This window comes from Panicum virgatum, chromosome 5N (assembly GCF_016808335.1).
Source record: "Panicum virgatum strain AP13 chromosome 5N, P.virgatum_v5, whole genome shotgun sequence".
Taxonomy (NCBI): Eukaryota; Viridiplantae; Streptophyta; class Magnoliopsida; order Poales; family Poaceae; genus Panicum; species Panicum virgatum.
In genome coordinates, this window is record NC_053149.1 from 59933550 (window position 1) to 59954042 (window position 20493).

The following is a 20493-nucleotide window of genomic DNA, read 5'->3' on the forward strand; positions in this document are numbered from 1 at the left end:
TAAAATAAAAGTTGTCACAAAACACCATTTATTATACATTGCCACACATATAAGATACAAATTACTGCAAATGAAATCGATCATAAACTCGTACATATAAGTTGCTACAAAATAATAGTTGTTGTACACATAAGTTCTTATTACTAAATATGATATAGCACACATAAGTTGTTACTAAAGTAATATGATATACACATAAGTTGCTAGAGAAAAGAGAGTAAGTCATCACATAAGTTGCTACTAGTGTAAAATATTGTTAAAACATATGCAAGTGATATCTAATTTTGTTCGTCTCGTTGCGTAGAACACATTGGTGAAATCAGTTCTTAAAATGGAGGTAACACGAAGTAGATAAAATATTTTTAGAATAGATTCATGTAAGAAAAAGTCAATTTCTTCTCACGCTTGCTTGCTGTATGTGGATATGAATGTTGCCGAATCTAGGCACATGCGTATGGAATCGGTGGGCCGTAGACGCTGAGCGCAAGGCAGAGCAAAATTTAGCACATGGGTTTGTTGGACTCGAGATGGGCTGACGCGTCGCGCGCTCGCACATCGTCGCGACGGGTCATCTGATAGTTTTTTCCTATTTTGTAGGTGGAATTGAGTTATAAAAGTTGCCAATATGGTGAAAATTTAGACAATCAATATTTTTCTATTTTTAGGGGGTGCATTAGCACCCGCTAATCACACTATAGCTTTGGACATCGAGGAAGCCCACGAAGGCACGAACCCCTCAAAGCCCGCCCACAGGATGATGCCAGGAAGCTCGACAGGGCCAAGGCCGACAAAGGGCGGTACAAGCCCGGGCATGACTAGATCAGGCATGACATGCGTATGGAATCTCATGCAACAAAAGACTTTAGAACCAACACACCAAAGATACACCTATTCCAAACTCTCCACGCATATCACGCGTCATCACAATCTAGTAATAACAACAGCACGCCCAAACTAAGCAAATGAAACGTGCACGTGACGCGACGACCTCGTACATCGAAGGCCTCTCCGGTTCGTTCATTCCTCACAGGGCTAGGAGCACGAACCCGCCAAAAGCTGCCAGCGCCGCGGCGGCCTTGCGCCCCCACGCTGCTCGCGGCGAGCCAGGCCCGCCCGACGACGTCGCCGCCGGCGGTGGCGGGGTCGAAGAGGACATCGGCGCAACCTCCGCGAACGGGAAAAGGGATTCCACGGCCTGCACCGTGGGGGGCCGCGCCGGCGCAACCAGGGTTCCGGGCGCGCAGTACGCCCTCTTCTTCCTGTGTTGCTTCTTGTGCCCCGCGTGCCTCGGCGGCGCATCCGCGGGCGCCGGCGCTGGAGCCCACGGCGTGGGCGCCGGTGCAGGCTGCCTCGTCGCGTCGCGCGCCACTGAAGGTGGTGGTGGTGGCAGCGGTGGCGGCGAGCTGGGCGTGGCGGGCGCGGGGCGGTCGGCGATCTTCACCTCCATCTTCATGCCGCCCAGGCAGTGCCCCGGCGCGCCGCAGATGAAGTAGCGCGTGCCCGGCATGGTGAGCACCACGGTGGTGCTCCCGCTGTTGTCGAAGGAGATCGGGTTGGCCGTCGTGCACGCCTCGAAGGCGTCCTTGGTCACCTCGAGGACGTTGTGGTACGAGCTGTAATTGAAGGCTGCATGCCACGCCACATGGTGTTGCATGCGCGTAAGAAAGAACACACGAGGAACGATCGAGCTATGCAACTACTTACTCAGGGTGTCTCCTGGGGCGAACGTTTGGGCTTCAGCCCAGGACTTGTAGTCGGTCCTCCCGTCCCACCCGCCGCCCGGGTTGCCGACGACGTAATCGGCGGCCGTCACGGCGTGGATCAGCGACGACAGCGCCACCGCGACGCATGCCAGTGCCCTGATCTCCGCCATGTTCGCCGCCGCAGAGGGCATGATCTAGTCAGTGTGTCTGAGGTTGGCGTAACAAGTAACAATGGTGCAGCCTCTGGTCCTCCAATATATACACAGACGGATCGCTGGCAGGGCTCACTGCTGCTGTGAGCCTGTGACAGTCACGCACGGCATCCTACATGCACGCTCGGGGCACAAACCCTGCAGTGGAATTTCGTTGTGACAGATCCTGGTACACGGAAACAGCCAAGGAGTTGGTACGCAGAACACACTTGGGAGAGTATAGGTCGACCTTTGCAACAGTTAGACACTGCTGTACATTCGCCCGTTTCCTGTAACGGTAAGTTTCTATATGTACCTGCTGAGCGACGCCCATGTGCAGTGCAGGTCTGTCCAGCGCCAAGGGTACATTCCCTGGGCACGCGTGCCGAACTCCGCAAGGCGCGCGGCCGCTCCCTGACAAACGTATCCAGCCGCAAGGAACGCCTGCAGCAGCAGGCAGCCGCGCGCACCGGCGATCCGAGCGCAGAAATTCCCACCACCGACGTGCCTGGCGGCGTGAGCACGTGGAAGGGATCGGCGCCTCGGCCCCGCCGGCAAACCCGGCCGCGCGCATGCTCCGGCCTTGGCGGCGCATTGCGGTTGTCCGGCCGCGCGGCGTCTTTTGCTGCCCGTCGCGCCGCTATCCGGGTCGTACGCTCCCGGCCTCCCGTGTCCCGGCGGGGGCGCGCCATGCCGCCAAGCGCTCAAGGGCCGAGGCGAGAGACATTCCGTTCCCACAGGGTCGTGGAATCTGCCGGCGCGGGATACGGCCGGGCGGACCCGTCCACGGGCGTAGGGACTGCGCGAGGGGGCGAGCGAGGAGAGCGCTCGGCCGCGCGCCGGCCCTGCAGCACATGTGCGGGCGGCGGGCGCAACGGCCGGCGAGCAAGCTCCCGGGCGGTGCGATGCGCGGCGCTAGCACGGGGGGAGATGGTGCCAAATGGGCAGTGCCTGCCGCTGATCCCAAGCGCACCCGAAAAGCGACCGGGGAACATAGCAAAGTTGGGCTCGCTTTTTGGCAAAAAGTTGATCGGAGGAGGGCACGCGCACGCCGCACGCCCGCCCCATCGGGGCAACGCACGGCGGCGGCGCCGGTGCCCACCCGTGCGCGGATCCAGCACGGCGGTGCCCACCCGGTCCCACTCTTCAGCATGGCAGCTTCAAGCCCATGTAAACCCCGCCGGTGTACTCCGCGCATACACGGGCCGCCCCGGAGCATAATGTCACGGCAGCCGCCATGACGGCGGCGACCGCCAACACGATGGCGAGACCCTGCCGGACCACCGGATGGTGCCCTCTCTATCACGACCAGCCCGACGATGGCGGCCGCGAAGCATGGTGGCGTAGACCAGCGCGCTCACGATCCCGTCGACTCCCAGGATGACGAGCCGGACAGTCGGCACCGAGGACAAGAAAAGCATCATGAACATGGTCATCGCCGACGCTGTCTGCAAAAAATTCAGAATTGAGGCGTCGCGTCAGTAAGGTGGTGCCGACTGCAACTGAAACCTGAATATTGCCATTTGCCTCCGTGTTTGTTTCCAGTTAGATTGCTAGTTATTGATGTACAGAAGTACATAAATATAGATACAACCTATTAGCACTAATAGATAAAATAGAGAGCTAGAACTAAGTAAAGCGAAATGTATGGTCTTATTTTTGGAGGCACTCCAATATGGAAGAAAATGGGATCAAGAAGCAGGCACGCACGCGAGAACGTTAGCGAGGTCTCCATCAGCTGCGATCTCCATTTGGGACAGGCGCGCCGAAGAGTTAGTTGTTAGTATTGATCTCCACCGGGCCAGTCCAACGACTGGGCCAACCTTGACTCGCGTCCTGATCGGGGACGCACAGCCCAATAGACGGCTGGTGGGCCCCCGTCGCGCAGTGCCATATATAGAGGAGGTGGGAACTGCGGCATTAAAACATGAGGTTGGTCGCCGCTACTATTCCCACTGTCCTAACCCTAATCCGATCTAGAGAGGGGATGCTGAAGCGACGGGAAGCCGCCACCAGCACCATGACGCCGTCGTCCCCGTACTGCACCACCCGTCGCTGCCTGTGCGCAGTCTTCGTCGCCGAACGAGGTCGCACCGGAATCGTGGACGACAATGAAAGTGAAAGGTATGTCTCACAGAAAACCCGCCGATCTACTCCTAGTCGATCTAAAGTTTTTAACAATGGTATCAGAGCCAATCTAGAGAGTAGATCGAATTTGGGAAAAATGGATTCGGTCACGAATCGAAAGAACAGAGACAAAAGACATAGAGATTTCGATGGAAATCGAACAAGAAAAACGAAACCCTAGAGAAAAAGGGCGGCGGGACTCACCCGCTACCGCCACACACCGCCGGCGTTGTTTGACGCCGTATGGCAAAGAAAAGTCGAGCCGCCGGCAGAGGACATCACGCCGCGGCGCGTGCCTCTCCCGCGGACTCGGTCCTCAGGGCACCGTCGCCCAGTCCGCTCGACGGCGGCGTGCTCAGCCAAGGGCGAGCACGCGCACCGGCGAGTGGACCGGCGGCGGCGCCACCATTTTCTTCAGGGCGCCATGGGCGGCCACCGCTGCCTCTGTGCGGCGCAAAAGCAAGAGAAAGAGTAGGAGGGAGAGAAAGAGGTGAGGGGAGCCGACCGGATCTTCACTGGGGCGTCCTCCTTCACCGGCGCCGTCGGCCTCCAAGGCAGGTGCAGCTAGCCTCCATGGCCGGTGCCGCTGACTGCAGCTGCCCTATGCGGCACAGAAGAAAAGAACAAGAAGGGTCGCGGGCCGTCGACCAGACCCAGCCGTGCGCCGGCAAGAGCCGGCGGCGGCGCCCCCTCCGAGCAATGACCGGGGGCCGGCTAGAGGCGCCCCCTCCGAGCAATGACCGGGGGCCGGCGAGAGGCGCCCCCTCCGAGCAATGACCGGGGGCCGGCGAGAGGCGCCGGCGGCGCTGCGCTCGGTGCTCAGTAGAAAGGGGGAGGGCCGCGGCCACGTGCGGGCGGCGCCGCTCCTCACCGGCGCTGGCGAAAGGGGAGGAGGGCCATGGCGGCGCGGCGCCCTTTCGGCAGCCAGTGGCCGCCGCCAGCTCGGGCTCGAGCTGAGACAGGCTCAAGAGGGAGAAAGGAAAGAGAAAAATGACATTAGGGTTTGGGGAGGAGTGGCCGCCGGGTGTTTGCCCTGGCGAGATCCACGGAGGGCCGTCGGATTTGATCCGACGGCCAGGGGCTGCTCAAGCTGCTGCTGGGCCGACCGGCGGTGCTGGGCCGGATGGGCCGCGCGAGCGCGAGTGTGGGTCGCACGCGGAAGTGCAGCGCGCGCGCATGGGCGGCGGGCCGATTTCGCTGATTCGGGCCGCGCGTGCATGCTGAGTGGGCCGAACACTGGACTGACAGAACAGTAAAGCCTTGGTTTTATGTTTTCGATTTTCAGAAGCAATTTTGAGTAAAGTTTTGATGAATTTGACTTCTATTGAATATTACACCAACGTGTATATTGCTTAGAAGAATAAAAGAGTACAGAGATGCTTCTGAATAAGTGAATCTTGTTAAGTTTCCGCTGCAAAGTAAAAGTTTCATCCTCTATTTAAATTGGAACCAACGGGAAAATTTAAATAGAGGAGTAGAAAGATATTTGTTTAAAGTTAATTTATTATGTTGTTATTTTCTGACCAACGTTGATGATAACAATATTATATTTATAAGTTCAATGATAAATCTCTGACTTTTTGCATCAGAATGATCAATTTTTTAGAGAAAAGAGAAAAACAAAGAATTGTTTCTGAAAAGAAAGAAAAGTTTTCCGCTGCAATAAAGAAAGATAGACTCAGTTGAGTTTTTCCCTGTGGGAAAAAAGGAACCTCTATGTTTAAGGTTAAGAAAAGCTTCCGCTGTTGTATGTTAAAGAAATAATATTTTGGCACCATTTTGCCATTGTAAGTATCAAGTTGAGCATTAGCTTGCTCTTAAAAGAAAATAAATTTAAAGTATATTATGATGTTGTCATTTTCTGACCAAAGTTGATGATGGCAATATTATAATTTTTATTCCAGTCATGTATTCTATTTCTACCCAACGGTGATATAGTTGAGGTTAAGAAAGAAAAATGCTTGTTCCATTCTGACTTTTAGTTGATATGGAAAAGAGATGAAACTGTTTTCGAAAAGGTTTTGGTTTCTCTCACTAAAGTTCATGCGAATATTGTAATTCGTTAAATTTTCTGATTAAATTGGAACCAACGAGAAGATTTAATCAGAAAAGAAAGTATATGTGCATGTTTTAGTCATTGTGACCAAAATTTTATCACTATAAAGTGCTATCTTGTCCTTCAACAGTAAAGATAATGGTTGAAATGAGTTTGACGCACGTTCAATTTGACCAACGTTGAATTAAACATGCGTTGCAAATGCCTTTGAAGTTTTATACCGCATGTCGGAAAAGTTTTTGTCACTTATATCCTGCATGACAGGAAAAGTTGTGATGGATCATGTGCTACTTGAGTATCACATAAAATAAAAAAAAGGTAAAGAAGTTTGGGGGAGTTTTTAAAGTTATCCCAGTAATTCTCATGCACTACTATAGTGACTTGAAAAGAATCGAAGGATAAAAAGAAAGTTGTATGCTAACCAATATTGTAAGAATGACTTGCAAAAGTATAGCAAAATGAAGAACTTGATGAGTTCTTGAAAGTGCAACAAATCAAGAACTCTGAGGAGCTCTTGAAAAGAAACGAGGAAATAGTACTCCCATTATTTTGTATGACTTGGTCATATGAATAAAGTTCTAGTAATGAAATGCTCCTCGTTCACAAGTGTTAAAAATAGTTTCGAAATTGTGGCAGCAAAGTTTGTGCCATATTTCGAGGGGGAGAAAGATTAGAGAGACAAGAAAGATTAAAATTTAGAGAGAATTTTCCCCGCAAAGTTAAATGCGATGCATTTTAAAAGCAAGGATGATCTATTAAAGTGAGTATGACCGACCAAAAAGGGAGTACAATGGTCATAATGTTGATATCCCAACCATAAAAATAAGCAAGATTCTTAGAGTTTTTCAGCTCTAAATAAGAAGAAAAGAAAATTGAGCCTCAAAACATCCAAAAGAAAAGGTGGTGCTTAAAGCAAGGTGGTGCTTAAAGCACCCTTTGAGGCTTGTAAAGAACAAACCCAAACAAAAGCTCGAAGATATTCCATCTTTACAATTGATGGGATAATCTGGGGGAGTAAGTATGCAAAGAACTAAGCCTTGAAGAGAAGTGAGACTGTATGTTCACTCCTATGATTCAAGCACTACAATTGTCTCATCATATGTTGAGGTGTTGATTGAATGACAGAAATTGAGATGTCTCATTCATCGAGGTGGCAAGAAGCCATAAAAGATGTCATGAGACCTAGAAGTTTCAAATTTATTTTGGAACATAAAATAAGTTCCTAATAGAGCCAAGACAGTAGGCTATAATGGGTCTACAAAATTAAATGTGACTTCAGAGGGAACATGGAAAGTCGTTGAGCACGACTTGTGGCAAAAAGATTTATGCAAAGACAAAGGATAAGTTCTAATGAGACATTTTTTGTACAATCTCATGAAAGAATTCTTTTAGAATCATGGAGACATTGGTGCATACTACTTTTAGAATTGCATCAAATGGATGTTGGTGAAATATCTTCCAATAAAGATTTGTACGAGAAAGTGTATATACATGACATAACCAAATGGTTTTGTTGTGAAAAGAAAAGAACATCCGAATACCATCTGATGAAATCAGAATAGTGGTATCTAAAGTTTTATGAGAACAAAGAAAGTTTTGAGTTTTAATTAAAGGTCAAGACGACAAATTGCAAATATGCAAAGTTTGAAGATGGGAAATTATTTTCCTACAAAGTTTAAAGAAGGTTATTATGACCTCTAGTTTTGATAAAATAATCTCGGTGAAAAATCATTCGCTCTAGAAATAAAAATTCACTGGGATAAAAGTAAAGGGGTATTAAGGATTATCGCAGAGAGCATACTTAGAAAATAGTTCTGAAAGATATAAAGTATGTATGCGAGTAAGCCTACGCCTGTCCTATTGTCAAGGGTAATAGTTTTGGAATTTTCAGAATTCCAGGAACCGTTATATGATCGATCAAAAGAAAAAAAGGTTCCATGTGCTTTAACTGTTGGAAGCAAAATTAGTGCTCAAAAGAATTTACCCTGACATAGTGCAAGTATCCGGGACATTTTGGCAGAAGTCCAGTCCAGCAATAGATCACTGGAATGGAGTTATAGAATGTTTTGCAATTTTGCAAAGTATTGTCAGCCTCGTACTGAGTAAGAAAGGAACATGTGCTCTCAAAAGGTTGTGAGCAAAAGGAATTAAGTTTTGGCGAGTTGTTTAGTGAAGCCCACAGTAGTAGCTAACACTCGCGCTTGGAGTTTTATTGTGGAAAAGCTCTTAAGCAAAATAGTTGTGATACCGTGGGTCGTGTACCCAAAGTTTAGCATGATATGAGGCGACAGGACAGGCAAAATGGTTGATAAAACCTTTACCCGGAATTGATAATGGTAGACAACAGCAGTATACCATTCGAATGTTTTCACTCCTATGGCAACATGTCGAGTGTGCTGCCAAACACATTGACAATGGCTTATATGTTGCAAAGGAGAAAATCCAGAATCATATGAAGTCATGGAGCACCAAAGTATCAAGCAAGTGCTTGCGGATCCGCTTACCAAAAGGGCCTGCCGCCCAAGTCGACATGGGTTTTATGGGAGGCCTATGATTTCTGGATTACTAAAGGGCCCAAAGAAAGGTTAAGGTCTTGTTTCAATACAGAAAGGTACATTGTGGCTGTTAAGTCTGACGGTAACTAATAACCGTCATGATGAGGCACGCCCTACATACTGATCTGCAATGAGATGAGACCAATAGCAAAGCGACTAAAGAGAAAGTAAAGAGTTAAGTTCAAATTGAGAAATTTTAAAGTACAAAGATGAGATCAAGGGGGAGAATGTTAGTATTGATCTCCACCGGGCCAGTCCAACGACTGGGCCAACCTTGACTCGCGTCCTGATCGGGGACGCCCAGCCCAATAGACGGCTGGTGGGCCCCCGTCGCGCAGTGCCATATATAGAGGAGGTTGGAACTGCGGCATTAAAACATGAGGTTGGTCGCCGCTATTATTCCCACTGTCCTAACCCTAATCCGATCTAGAGAGGGGATGCTGAAGCGACGGGAAGCCGCCACCAGCACCATGACGCCGTCGTCCCCGTACTGCACCACCCGTCGCTGCCTGTGCGCAGTCTTCGTCGCCGAACGAGGTCGCACCGGAATCGTGGACGACAATGAAAGTGAAAGGTATGTCTCACAGAAAACCCGCCGATCTACTCCTAGTCGATCTAAAGTTTTTAACATTAGTCGCTCCTGCTGCCCTGCAGCAGAGGCGAGGACCGAGGAGCAGAGCAGCATCCAGGAGTTCGTCATCTTCTTTTCAGTGTTTCTGATGCGGCCTGAAAATTTCGTATACCTTCTTTGATTTGATATACGCAGGTAGGCGTTAACTTTGGCTCTGCATAGACAGATAAGTTTGTGAATCCATGTGTTCCTTTGGTGCTCTCAAGAAAAGAAGAACCCATGTGTCCTCGCGACGTGGTTCTTATTGTATCTTTTACTCTACAGGTTTCTGGATGCAGGAACAAGAGTTGCTGACGGTGTTAACAGACAGCTCGGGTGATGCCTACAATCCGTAGAACTTTTGCTGTTTTGTATTGTTGCAAGATCATGCCTGGCTTGTTCGCATTGGCACTGACCATTGCCTTTCTCAAGAGTAGCACACCTAACCTATGGATAAGTTGCTGATGTAAAGCTGCTGACAAATATTCCAGCGATGGCGGTCAAGTGGCCAACAAGTTCTTCCAAAATAAAAAACTGGCAACAATTAAAAACCTACCCTGTTGACCTCTTTTGTTTGCACGTTCATATAAATATCCTTTTTAACAGATCAAAACGTTCATGTATGCCTTATATAAATACCCTATATATATATATATATATATATATATATATATATATATATATATATATATATATATATATATATAAGTAGCAAATCGTAGCTCACCGGCGAACAAGTGCACAATGAAAGGAATGATTTGGCGATAGGATGATAGCACGATAGCGACCCATATATTCCCTCCGTTTCAAAATAGAGGTTGTTTTTAGCTTTTTTTAGTTTTATAGTATTTGCTATGTAACTAGATACAATATATGTCTATGTGCATAGCAAACTTTATAAATCTAGAAAAGTTTAAATGACCTGCATTTTGAAAATTTTGAAATGGAAGGAGTACTAAGTAAACGACCTGCATTTTAGTAAGTCTATAGAATCAGTGTCCAGAATCAGTCCTTCTTCCCAGGAACCTCACGGGTAGGAAAATTATTTCAGCAAGCCCCAAAACTAGCCATCACAATATCGAGAGCAAAATCTTCATTCAGAAAGCCCAAAGGCCAAGCCAAAAGAAGCCGACAAGAGGTGTCAGCAGGGCAACTTGAATCCCATGTACGCTCCGCTGGTGTACTGCATCCAGACATCCTGCGCGCCGAAGCAGGTGACGATCACCGTGCTGAGCGCCATGACGGCGGTGACCAGGAACACGATCAGCGAGACGCGCCCGGACTTCCTGACGGCGCGCTCGATCACGACGACCCCGAGTCCCCGACGACCGACGAGACGAAGCAGATCCCCGCGTACACGGAGGCCTGCCCGATGCCTTTCACGCCCAGCAGGATGAACTGAACCATGGACATGGACGCGCAGAACAGAACCATGAACGAAGACGTCGCTGCTGCAGTCTGCAGACAAAGAATTTTTTTTTTTTGGCATGACTGAAAACATGAGCGAAAGCTGTGGTTCAACTGTAATCCAGTGATGCATTGGCAAGTATGGGGAACGGTATAACTGGAAAAAAAAAAAGTCCGGTATCATGTATACCTGCGGATTGATCCCGATCTGGAGAAGAACAGGGTTGAGAAGCAGTCCCCCTCCAATGCCGAAGAGGCCACTCAGAGCCCCGGTGACGAAAGCCGCCAGCGGGAATGTGAGTGACGGCAGGGTGGACTCCATTGTAGCTCCCACAAGATCTGCCTGCTTCGGCCATGTCATGCTCAGTCCAAGTTGCTCCGAGCTTTGCCACAACAATAATAATCAGATAAAATAAAGTTGGCCGGGCGACCTACCTTGCCATCCTCTGGGCCATGAACATCGTGTTTCTTCCGCTTGGCGTACATGATATACGCCGTGAAAGCAACGGCGGCAGGTAGCTGGAACAAGGTGATAAGCCAGTAGGCCACGCCGCAGGGTTTTATCTTGATCAAACCCTGCGCAGATAAGGTCGAGTTCAAAATGTTCTCTGTTGAACTGAAATGTCTGAAAGAGGGAGTGCATCTGCTGTGACTGTCACTCATGACTTCATAAAGTTTTTTTAAAGAAATGATGGCGGCCCTCAACTTGCCTCTAACGTTTTCAGGGCTCTGAATTCGTATGCGGTGAAAGTGGAGAAGCACGATCTGCTGCTAGGATTCTGAGCGCAGGGACAGGCAGAGGTTTCAAGAAGCCATTGACCTGGATATAAGCTGCCATAAACAGGCATTTGACGCTGACCATTCAGTTCACTAGATAGTGGCAGGACAATTCGGGTTTACCAACCTGCTCATGCTAAGTATGAAATTCTTAGTTTCTTTCTAAAACGGGCTTGCGAGTACGATCTGGACACGGTCTAGCTAGGACGCGCGCCAACGAGGCGAGAAAAAAGAAAGAAAGAAAAATGGAGGGCACCGTGTGTTGAGGCGCGATAGTGCCGGTGTTACTGTCGAGTAAAAACGACCGAGACGTTCCACTAGCAAAGGGAAGAAATGCAACGGATAGGAGCAAGCCCTACTTCCCACTATGGCGAAAAAAAGGCGAATAATTCACAACGTAACATGACAAGCGAAAAGAAGCGGCCTAGATAGCTAGATTACGAAAGGCACACTACTTTCTCGCTCGCTTTGTGCGACGCGACCCCATCGATCCGTCTCCCAGTTACTCTGGTTCTGTGCTCATGGTGATCATCATGGCCACACGCTCACCGGCGCAGGTGCTCCCTTCAACTCGGCGCCGGCATGGCATCGGAGATGTGCGCGGGTGTCGCTTCCGGGGCTCGGCCGCAGCCGTGCACGGCCATGCAGCCCATGCTGGTAGCGGGCAAGGCCGATCGAGATGGAGCGCGTCGCGGAGGTGGTGGGGAGCTGATGGATGAGAGACGAACCGTACGCACCTTCCCGTGCTTATCTCCAATGAGGACATGGAGCGCGAAGAAGCAGAGCCACACCATGACCAGCAGCGCCACGTCCTTCCACGGGAACCCGGCGCCATTGCCGCGGCCGCCGTCCTCGGCGTCGCAGGGCACCAGCAGAGGCTTCTCCGTGCTGGGGTGAGCGCGCCGCGCGGGCGCGGCACCGGCACCGGCACCGGCCTCGGCTCTGGTGCCGCCGCGGCTCTCGGAGCGCCAGATCTTGAGCCCGGCGCGGCACGTCTTGGCGGTGCAGCAGGCGAGGAACAGGGAGAAGAGCACGGTGATGAGCCACTCGGGGAACATGACGTTGCACACCACCCCGATGCTCACGCCCAGGAGCAGGCACGGCTGGAACAGCAGCGCGATGTCGTAGTCGATCAGCGGCCCGCCACCGCCCGTGCACGCCATTGTACAGCACGTTCGACGCGGCGCCGCCCGTCACCATGAAGGACGAGTAGGCCGTGGCGCGCTTCAGGCTCAGCCCCGCCACCAGGTTCAGGATGGGCAGGAACAGGGACCCGCCGCCCACGCCGCCAGCGCTCGACACGGACGCGGCGAGGAAGGAGAGCACCCAGGCGGCTACGGTGTTCGGCCGGACGCCAGGCGCCGACCCGAAGCCCGGGTGCGAGGACGGGTCGGCCAGGTGGCGTTCCCGCCATCGCCACACTTCGGCGAGGAGGCCTTGAAGGCGACCGGGGTGCGACGAGGTGGTGGTGTTGGACGCTGCCGCCGCGGACGCGGAAACGGCGATGGCGGCGACGAGGAGAGGCAGGAGTTGAGGTGTCCTCGTCATCTTCGCGCTCTGTAACTCTGTTTGCTTCTTTGAGAGAGTGAGGAGAGATGTCTGTGACTATGGTTCTTTTTGGGCGATGATCGTTGTGTGTGACAAAAGGCTGGGTTGAGGAAAGGTTTTGAAGCGTTGCAGAGGTAGAGAAACCGAGAAAGGGACAAGTTTTCAAATTCGAATTGACATCATTTGCCTCAATATAATAATTGAAAAGGCCATGCTAAGTTATTCTACTATTATTCATCCAGCATTTCTAATGGTGAAGACATTTGTTTTTTTAAGAAAAAACAGTATGTTTGAGAAATTCAACCGCTGAAAACGAAATAATTGAAGGTAAGGAGTTGACAATAGCAATTCAAGTATGTAATGGAATAAATGTCCCATGTTTCCCAGCTTTTGGTACCAATTCGTACCTCAGTTTATTTTCCTGGTCAATTTATGTAATTAGTTGCTCAATCTGCCGATCCATTTCATAATACTCCAGGCTTTTCTGGATGAACCTAACCTTAAAATCCATATGGATTCAAGCGAAAAATTTATAGCCAAATTTTTTTTTCTCATACTAAATCAGCACCACCTAGCCAATCCGTGAAAAATTTCCAGCCAGCAATGTTTTTCTCTCACACCAAATTAGCACCAACCACCAACCAACTAACCAGCAATGTTTTTCTCTCACACCAAATTAGCATCAACCACCAGCCAGCTAACCAGCAGTACTTTTCTCTCAGCACCAGCCACAACCAGCCGAACAGAGGCCTCTCCAAATAGATAAAGATTGCTAAAACTAAAAGAAGTTCCATAGGAAAATTGAAAGTTTCATAAAAATGGAGTAATCTGAATGACATCCTCAGCTCATCCAGTCGCAAGGTACAGAAGAAATTGGAATATCTAAACTGGTGGAAGATCTCTCGCAGCTGAGAGGCTGAGACTATGTAGAGTTTTCTGATATTCACAAATTACGTGCTATTACTGAAATTGCAATGAACAATCATGTTATGTACAAATTGCTGTAAGATAGAAACCCCAACTCACAGCACCAAAGCTTCCACCCATAGGGCGATAATTCAACCTCCCTTTCTATCTTTTTTCTCTTGGTAAAATTTCCATGAATGCCTATGATTAGAACTATAGAAGAGAGGTAAAAGAACTTCGGATGGAGAAATGAAAGAATTCAGCTACACACGCACAATGAAGACTTCAGCGAGTAAAGAGGCTCCTCCATCCCATCGACCATCTGCAAACCATGTTGAGAGCTCACGACCATGACGGGCACTAACGTGCAAACTAAATCTAGGTATGTGTCTGAGCCCGTGTTAAAGAATAACAAATATGCTAAAACACTCACCTTGACAGAGTCAATAACTCAATATCACAAGTCTGGGAGTTGCTCTTCATCTTCACCATCCTCTTTGCTATGTACAAATCCGAGCTGGGCCTCTGACTTGAGGCACCCCGTATTATTTACAAGCTCGGCATGAAGTTTAACATTTGGATTGTTATTTACAGCAGCACTGCTATCATCTACTACATATTTACTGAAACCACCATCATCAGAGCTCTTGGGCCCTTCAGACATGCAGTCCAAAGAACTACAACTGCTTCTGCGAGAGAGTCTACCATCTTCTGAAATCCCAGACTTCTGTCGCTGAAGCAGTCCATACCTGTTGTTATCAGGAATGTTCAACCTAGAGGTAAAAGTACATTAGTCAGCACACGAGAAATCAAATCAGAAAAAAGTACCAGCACCAATTTCCCATTTCCTGATGAAGGTCTGAATATCTTTTAAAAATTATAACCGTATAGATGAAACACATTAGTTAGCTGTATTGGCCATCAATCACTAACAAGAAGTGCTCAAGAAATGTAAGCTTCAAACATACCTTGTCTGCTGAAACCTTGATGTATGAAGGGAGTCAAAGACTGGTATGAGATTCTTTGACCTTGATTCTATGTTATGGGTCTGAATTTTTTCGACTTCAACTTCCCCTGAAGTTATATTGAGATTGTCTGCTTCTAAAGTTTCACCCTCCATAACTTGAAAGTGTATCTGGCATCAGTCAATAAGCAGGTATTACAATAAGTCCCAGCATGTCAATGAAATAGAGAAGATATATGCTGCATTGAAAGGGAAAAAGGTGCAAGAAAATACCCTAGATCTAGACCAAAGTGGAGTTTGCATAACATGAGTCTGCAACTCACTCTGAGAAATAAAGAAATTACGATTTTCATCAGCACCAAGCTTTGGTCTTTCAACAGCAGCACAATCAAATGGATAGTTACTACTTCCTTTCTTCATAACTTTCTGGAAAAGCTTATTATTTTCTCCATTCTCAAAATCACTATATGCAAAACTCTCAGCACCGTCTCTTCTATTTCTTTTATGACAAACATCCCACTTCTGAAGAGCTTCAATAACAAATTTTGTATCAGTTTCTCTTTCTGATCCATAAGAAATGGGGCCTGCGGGGAAATCAAATCCAGAATCTTGTTCAGCTGAGAGATGGAGAACATACTGTATGATGCTTCCTGATGGAGAAAATACTAGTAAATAATACTTCATGCGTGAACTGCCATCTGAATTATGGTCAGCACCCTTGCAATTGTGAAATGTTGAAGCGATAGCACCAGAAATTGGACTGGAAGCACCAGTTGCAAACGCTGCAGCACCATGGACAGCACCCTTAAACAAGTTGCTCCCATTTCTTATCCTACTAACAACAGATAATGTGAGAGGAGGTCCGGATATGAAAAGTGTCTTCTGACTGAGACTCAAAGAGGGCGCTGACTTCTGGGACCAATGTGCAGTATGATTAACTGATGATGAATCCACTATGTAATCATTTTCTGCAGAGTTGTTATCACTGTAACGGAATCTTGTTGATCCACTATATGGAGATATTGAAAACAGATGACTAGTTCCTCTTGAAGAGCTAATCATTATCCACTCACTATCATCACTGAAGCTGATGTCTTTTATGACCTACAAGAAAAGTGATACCCTTATAGTCAACCACATTACAAATAATTAGAAAGAAATAGGTATGCCAGCTTACCGCATTGGTTATGCCTCTTTGTAATTTGTACAGATGAACATAGGTTCCAATTTGACCTGCTTCTGATGTCCCATGTGGAGGAGGTATAATGCGGAAAACATTGATGTTTTGGCCATGAACAGATGCTGTCACCAGCAAAGTTCCACTTGGATCAAAGCAAAGTGCTGAAATGGGACTAGTGTGCGCCCTGAACTGAACTATCAATAACTTAGAGACGATATCTCGAACAATGACCTGCCAAAGGGGAACAAACTACAGGTCAACATTTTGTGAAGTAGGAAAAGACATGGCATAATCATATTAATGTAACTGTAATTGCAAAAATAAAAGAACAATTGTTTACACTAACAGTGTGTTTGGTTCAACTGATGGTAACAGCAACGGTAATGAAATCAAGTCACAGTGGTATCAGCGACGGAATGGATGATTCCACCCTTTGCTTCGTTATTTAAGTGTAACGGTATCAAACATCAATACGCCAAAAGGTATCGCTTAATGCCAGGAGGCGGGCTGTAACCACTTTGGACAGGCAAGTAAAAGATCTCACCATGATCTGATTACAGCATATCTGAAGCAAACAAGAAGTAACGGTATTCAATATCCATGTAAACGGATCACGGAGCAAAACAACCCAACCAAATGCCACCTAAATACTTGTTAATCACAGGGGTAAGGGAAAAAAATCGATCCACCCAAATCCATTGGGGTACTCTTTTTTTGAATTCCATCCAGGCCAAAAAATAATCTATCCACATTTCCTAGTACACCATCTGGTCTAGTATTTAGGGTAATATTGTTCATACTTTATTCACCAAAATCAAACAAATCAATAAAACTCCTGCTTTACTTTATTCACTAAAGTGAAGTGGTAAACAATCTACACAAGCATATTTATGTAGCATCAACATATAGTTAGCCAACTGGTCAGGTGGGTTTCGATGTCCCTACCGGCCTTAAAGTTGATTGACTGTTACTATTATTAGTTACATGATAAAGCCAGCAACAGTATCAGGAAATTTCCTAACGACATTCAAGATATCAGAATTATCCATGACAAAAATCTACTGTGTAAGAAGTATGTACCGTTCCAGCATATTCACTGTCAATGAGGTGCCCATTTGTTGCTCCATTTGCTTTGTAGCCAGAACTCCTTTGCTTTACGATACCATTACCATTCGGAATGAAATCTGCACAATACTTGGATATCTTCTTGTATCCAACATCACCAAGTGTTACAATGCCAGCAGCCAGTTGTTTGCTTGACTCTTTTGCATAGTATGCCACCACACTACCATTTGAACCAGGGGGTGGAACAAAGGGAGACAGACTAAGAAGCTGAGGGCTAACACGTCCTGTACCTGGAACAGGAACTGGAATTCCAGAGTATGCAATCCATCTAGGGCCCAGTCCAAGTGGCCCATAACCTGAAATTTGTGAAGCTGTAGGACTGGTGAGAACAGTGTATTCTCTCTCCATTGTCGCAGCATCAAAACAATGTATCTGCAAAATGTATTCTTTCCCATTAGGATCACTCTATGATAAAAAAAAAGGTTTCAGAAGAGTGAAAATGGCATACCTGAGTAGCCTGTGAAACAGCTACAACTCTTGGACTGCACCTTATTGAATAAACAGCTGATCTGAATCTCAATGTATGCACATATTCATGGGTCCTCAATGAATAAAATCGAATGACAGTAGGAAGATTCTCACTGCCTATATTATGGAAAGCACCATTTATTCCATCAAAAATAGGAACATTAGTGTCATGGTTGTTTCCACTTCCAGTGTAAGTTCCTTCACAAGCAAGAGCTAGCAATGGCCGTGCATCTGCAAATCTGTCTTCAGATTTTATTGTGAAAATTGGATCCTTCAGAAGCTGTATGAAAGAAACAGCGCCGTCGTGTCTGGATTCCAGCTGCCGTACATCATCAGCATGTTCCACATCCCATACTTGGAAGCCAGATTTGTAGGCTAATAACAAGACTTGTCGTAGCATCCCACCCCCACATTCGAGTTTATCAAAGCCAGCCCATTGTACCTGAAAATCATAAAACACATAAGAAGAGTGTTGGTGTCTTAGTATATGGAAGTATTGCCTACAAGGATTACAGAATATAACATACTCAAAAGATGGAAATTACAAGCATAGGCACATCATTCACTGATCCGATGTATATGCATCTTGCATGACTGATAACTAAAAAATTAATACTCCATCCATTTTTAAATATATGACATTTAGGACAAGTTAAATGCCATATATTCAGAAACAGATGGGGCATATAACCATGCTCTTTCTTCAATACTAGTTATGCAATGTTAGTTGTTAATTGTCAATATGAAAAATATAGCTCACAAAGATTTACAACAAATCATGTGCTCGAAAAAAAAAACTATCAGGAACCTATACGCAATATTTCATCTATACTGTATAATTTTACTATACTGTAATGGACCATGCTGAAACTAAAGTTTAATTTCCATGTCAAAATGGCAATCATTAATAGATCAGAGTATAACTTCCTTTCCTAATCTTGTAATTAGGATTATGATTTATCCATAACTTATCATTGGAACAAATAGGATGTAGAATATAAGGTGGAATAATGTCGAGAGCAAACAGGACTTCAGATCCATAGAATTACAAGCAGAACTTCCAAGCTAACTTGTCTACTTCTGCTAGATCTGTGGTTTCCATATCAGCAGCTTGGTATGTCTGATAACACCCAAATCATCTCAGAACTTTGCAAACTGCTGAACAAGTGGCAGTGACTACTGCAATAATCACACACTACTAAAAGTGTTTGCAGGTCAAAATATTTAATGCATGGAAAACAAACTGGCATAAACAAATATTGGGGTACCAACAGAATTGGAAGTGTCATAAATACACTTTTTGCTCGTTTTAACGGATGCACACGTGAACCAACTAAAAGGTGCCTCAATTTCCATTTATTAGCGGGGCTAAACTAAAGCACGCAGCTATAGAGCAGTTTAAGGCTTGAAGCAAGCAAACGAACCTGGTCACGGCTCCCGTCCTCCTCGTGGCTGGCGATCGAGTTCACCAGCGAGGCCCCCGCGGAGCGCAGCGTGGAGGCGGCCGTGGACGCCCCCGACGACACGATCCGCATGTAGTTGGAGAGCGAGCGCGCGGAGAAGAAGCCCCCGCCGCCGCTTGGAGCCTGCGCGGCGTCCCGCATGAGGCCGGCGACGAAGACCACCCGTGCACGCTACCACCGCCCCCCGCCTCCTCAGATGCAAACCGAACCAACCGAGCAAGCGCAGCCTTAGCTTCCAAGCTAGAGGAGGAGGAAGCCGAGACGGAGCCAACCAATCAGACCGAACCAAACCTCTCCCAACCGATCGCTGAAGCCCCCGGGCTGTTTCTGTGGGGACTCGGGGGGACTCTCGCAGAGAAACAGCCCACTGACCGTATCTCAGGTGCTCGCCATGGCCGCGCGCGGGGAGGGGAGCTCGATTGGGGGAGAAATCGGCACGGGCGGGCGAGAGGCCTAGATCATCCGGCGCGGGCGCCGAGGGGAGGGGACTGGTGGTGGGGAGCGGCCGAGCCGGCGGTGGTCGCACGGGGACGAGCAATTCGATCGGAGAAAGCGAGGGTTTGCTTGCGGTTTCTTTTTTTTTTCTCCACTTTTTTTTTCTTCCTTCCTTTCCCTGGACGAGGCGAGGGGAGGGGGGGATTAGTTCGGTGAAATAGAATAGGAGGTAAAGCGCGGCTTGGCCCCTGCTTTGGCCAGAAAATTAATGGAGCCCCCGATGCTAATTCCAAACGGTTGGCGCTCGGAGACGAAGCGGGGGAAGGGATAAGCTGCGCAGCGACGGATTTGGAATCGGTTGCCGCTTCGTGCTGCTTGCTTTGCCTTGCTTGGGGTTCGCGTGCGAGATTACGGGACGCGAGCGGGAGATGGGCGACGGGGTGAGGTGAAGCCGTGAAGGAAGGAAGCTGCTTGCGCCGGTCGTCGTTGGCTTGGCTGGGGAGATAACCACACCAAACGCAAACCGAGCCAGCCAAAGCCAGGTGTTGCCTCGCCGTCTACGATTGCTGTTCCGGGTCGGGGCACCCGAGCTGACGTGTGGCCCCCGCGTCGCTTGTTGCCGTCTAAGGCTGCGTTTAGTTTCAAAAAAAATTGCGCAGTACCAAAAAATTTGCACAGTACCGTCACATCGAATTTTTAGACAAATGCATGGAGCATTATATGCAGTTGAAAAAATAACTAATTACATAGTCTAACTGATTCCTACGAGATGAATCTAATGATACTAATTAATTCATAATTAGACATTAATTATCAAATAACAACGAAATGTGCTACAGTAGTTAAATCCAAACTTTTTTACCAACTAAACACCCCTAATTTTATTTCTAGACGGCGGCGGGGTGTCATAGCGGCGCCGCGCAGATCTGGCGAGACCCGACCTCTCGACGGACTTTTTGGCCTCGCCGTACATGTCCC

General features: G+C 47.7%; 2 protein-coding genes and 1 pseudogene across 2 annotated transcripts; all 3 read right to left on the minus strand.

Annotated features, from left to right (window-relative positions):
• Positions 1-834: 834 nt before the first annotated feature.
• Positions 835-2097, minus strand: LOC120671874 (uclacyanin 1-like). Its single transcript, XM_039952135.1, has 2 exons — positions 1705-2097; positions 835-1626 (listed from the first exon to the last, which is right to left on the minus strand). The coding sequence occupies exons 1-2, from the start codon at positions 1892-1894 to the stop codon at positions 1025-1027; spliced, it is 792 nt and encodes a 263-aa protein (XP_039808069.1). The 5' UTR covers positions 1895-2097; the 3' UTR covers positions 835-1024.
• Positions 2098-10198: 8101 nt separating this feature from the next.
• LOC120676666 lies at positions 10199-13182 on the minus strand (annotated as a pseudogene).
• Positions 13183-13906: 724 nt separating this feature from the next.
• On the minus strand, positions 13907-19985 carry LOC120672458 (autophagy-related protein 18f-like). Its single transcript, XM_039952858.1, has 8 exons — positions 19042-19985; positions 17598-18059; positions 17105-17521; positions 16022-16255; positions 15118-15948; positions 14849-15015; positions 14314-14653; positions 13907-14202 (listed from the first exon to the last, which is right to left on the minus strand). Exons 1-7 carry the CDS (start codon positions 19219-19221, stop codon positions 14338-14340), a joined length of 2607 nt encoding a protein of 868 aa, XP_039808792.1. The 5' UTR covers positions 19222-19985; the 3' UTR covers positions 13907-14202; positions 14314-14337.
• Between the last annotated feature and the right edge of the window lie 508 nt (positions 19986-20493).

What these genes read in the sequence shown, in the direction of transcription:
- LOC120671874 (XM_039952135.1), bottom strand. Translation starts at nt 1,894, where the DNA reads ATGCCCTCTGCGGCGGCGAACATGGCGGAGATCAGGGCACTGGCATGC. An exon ending in CGCCCCAGGAGACACCCTGA is followed by an intron (nt 1,627 to 1,704) that starts GTAAGTAGTTGC and finishes CGTGGCATGCAG; the next exon opens with CCTTCAATTACAGCTCGTAC.
- LOC120672458 (XM_039952858.1), bottom strand. Translation starts at nt 19,221, where the DNA reads ATGCGGGACGCCGCGCAGGCTCCAAGCGGCGGCGGGGGCTTCTTCTCC. An exon ending in ACAGTGAATATGCTGGAACG is followed by an intron (nt 16,256 to 17,104) that starts GTACATACTTCT and finishes CCCCTTTGGCAG; the next exon opens with GTCATTGTTCGAGATATCGT. An exon ending in TCAAGGTTTCAGCAGACAAG is followed by an intron (nt 14,654 to 14,848) that starts GTATGTTTGAAG and finishes TTTTACCTCTAG; the next exon opens with GTTGAACATTCCTGATAACA.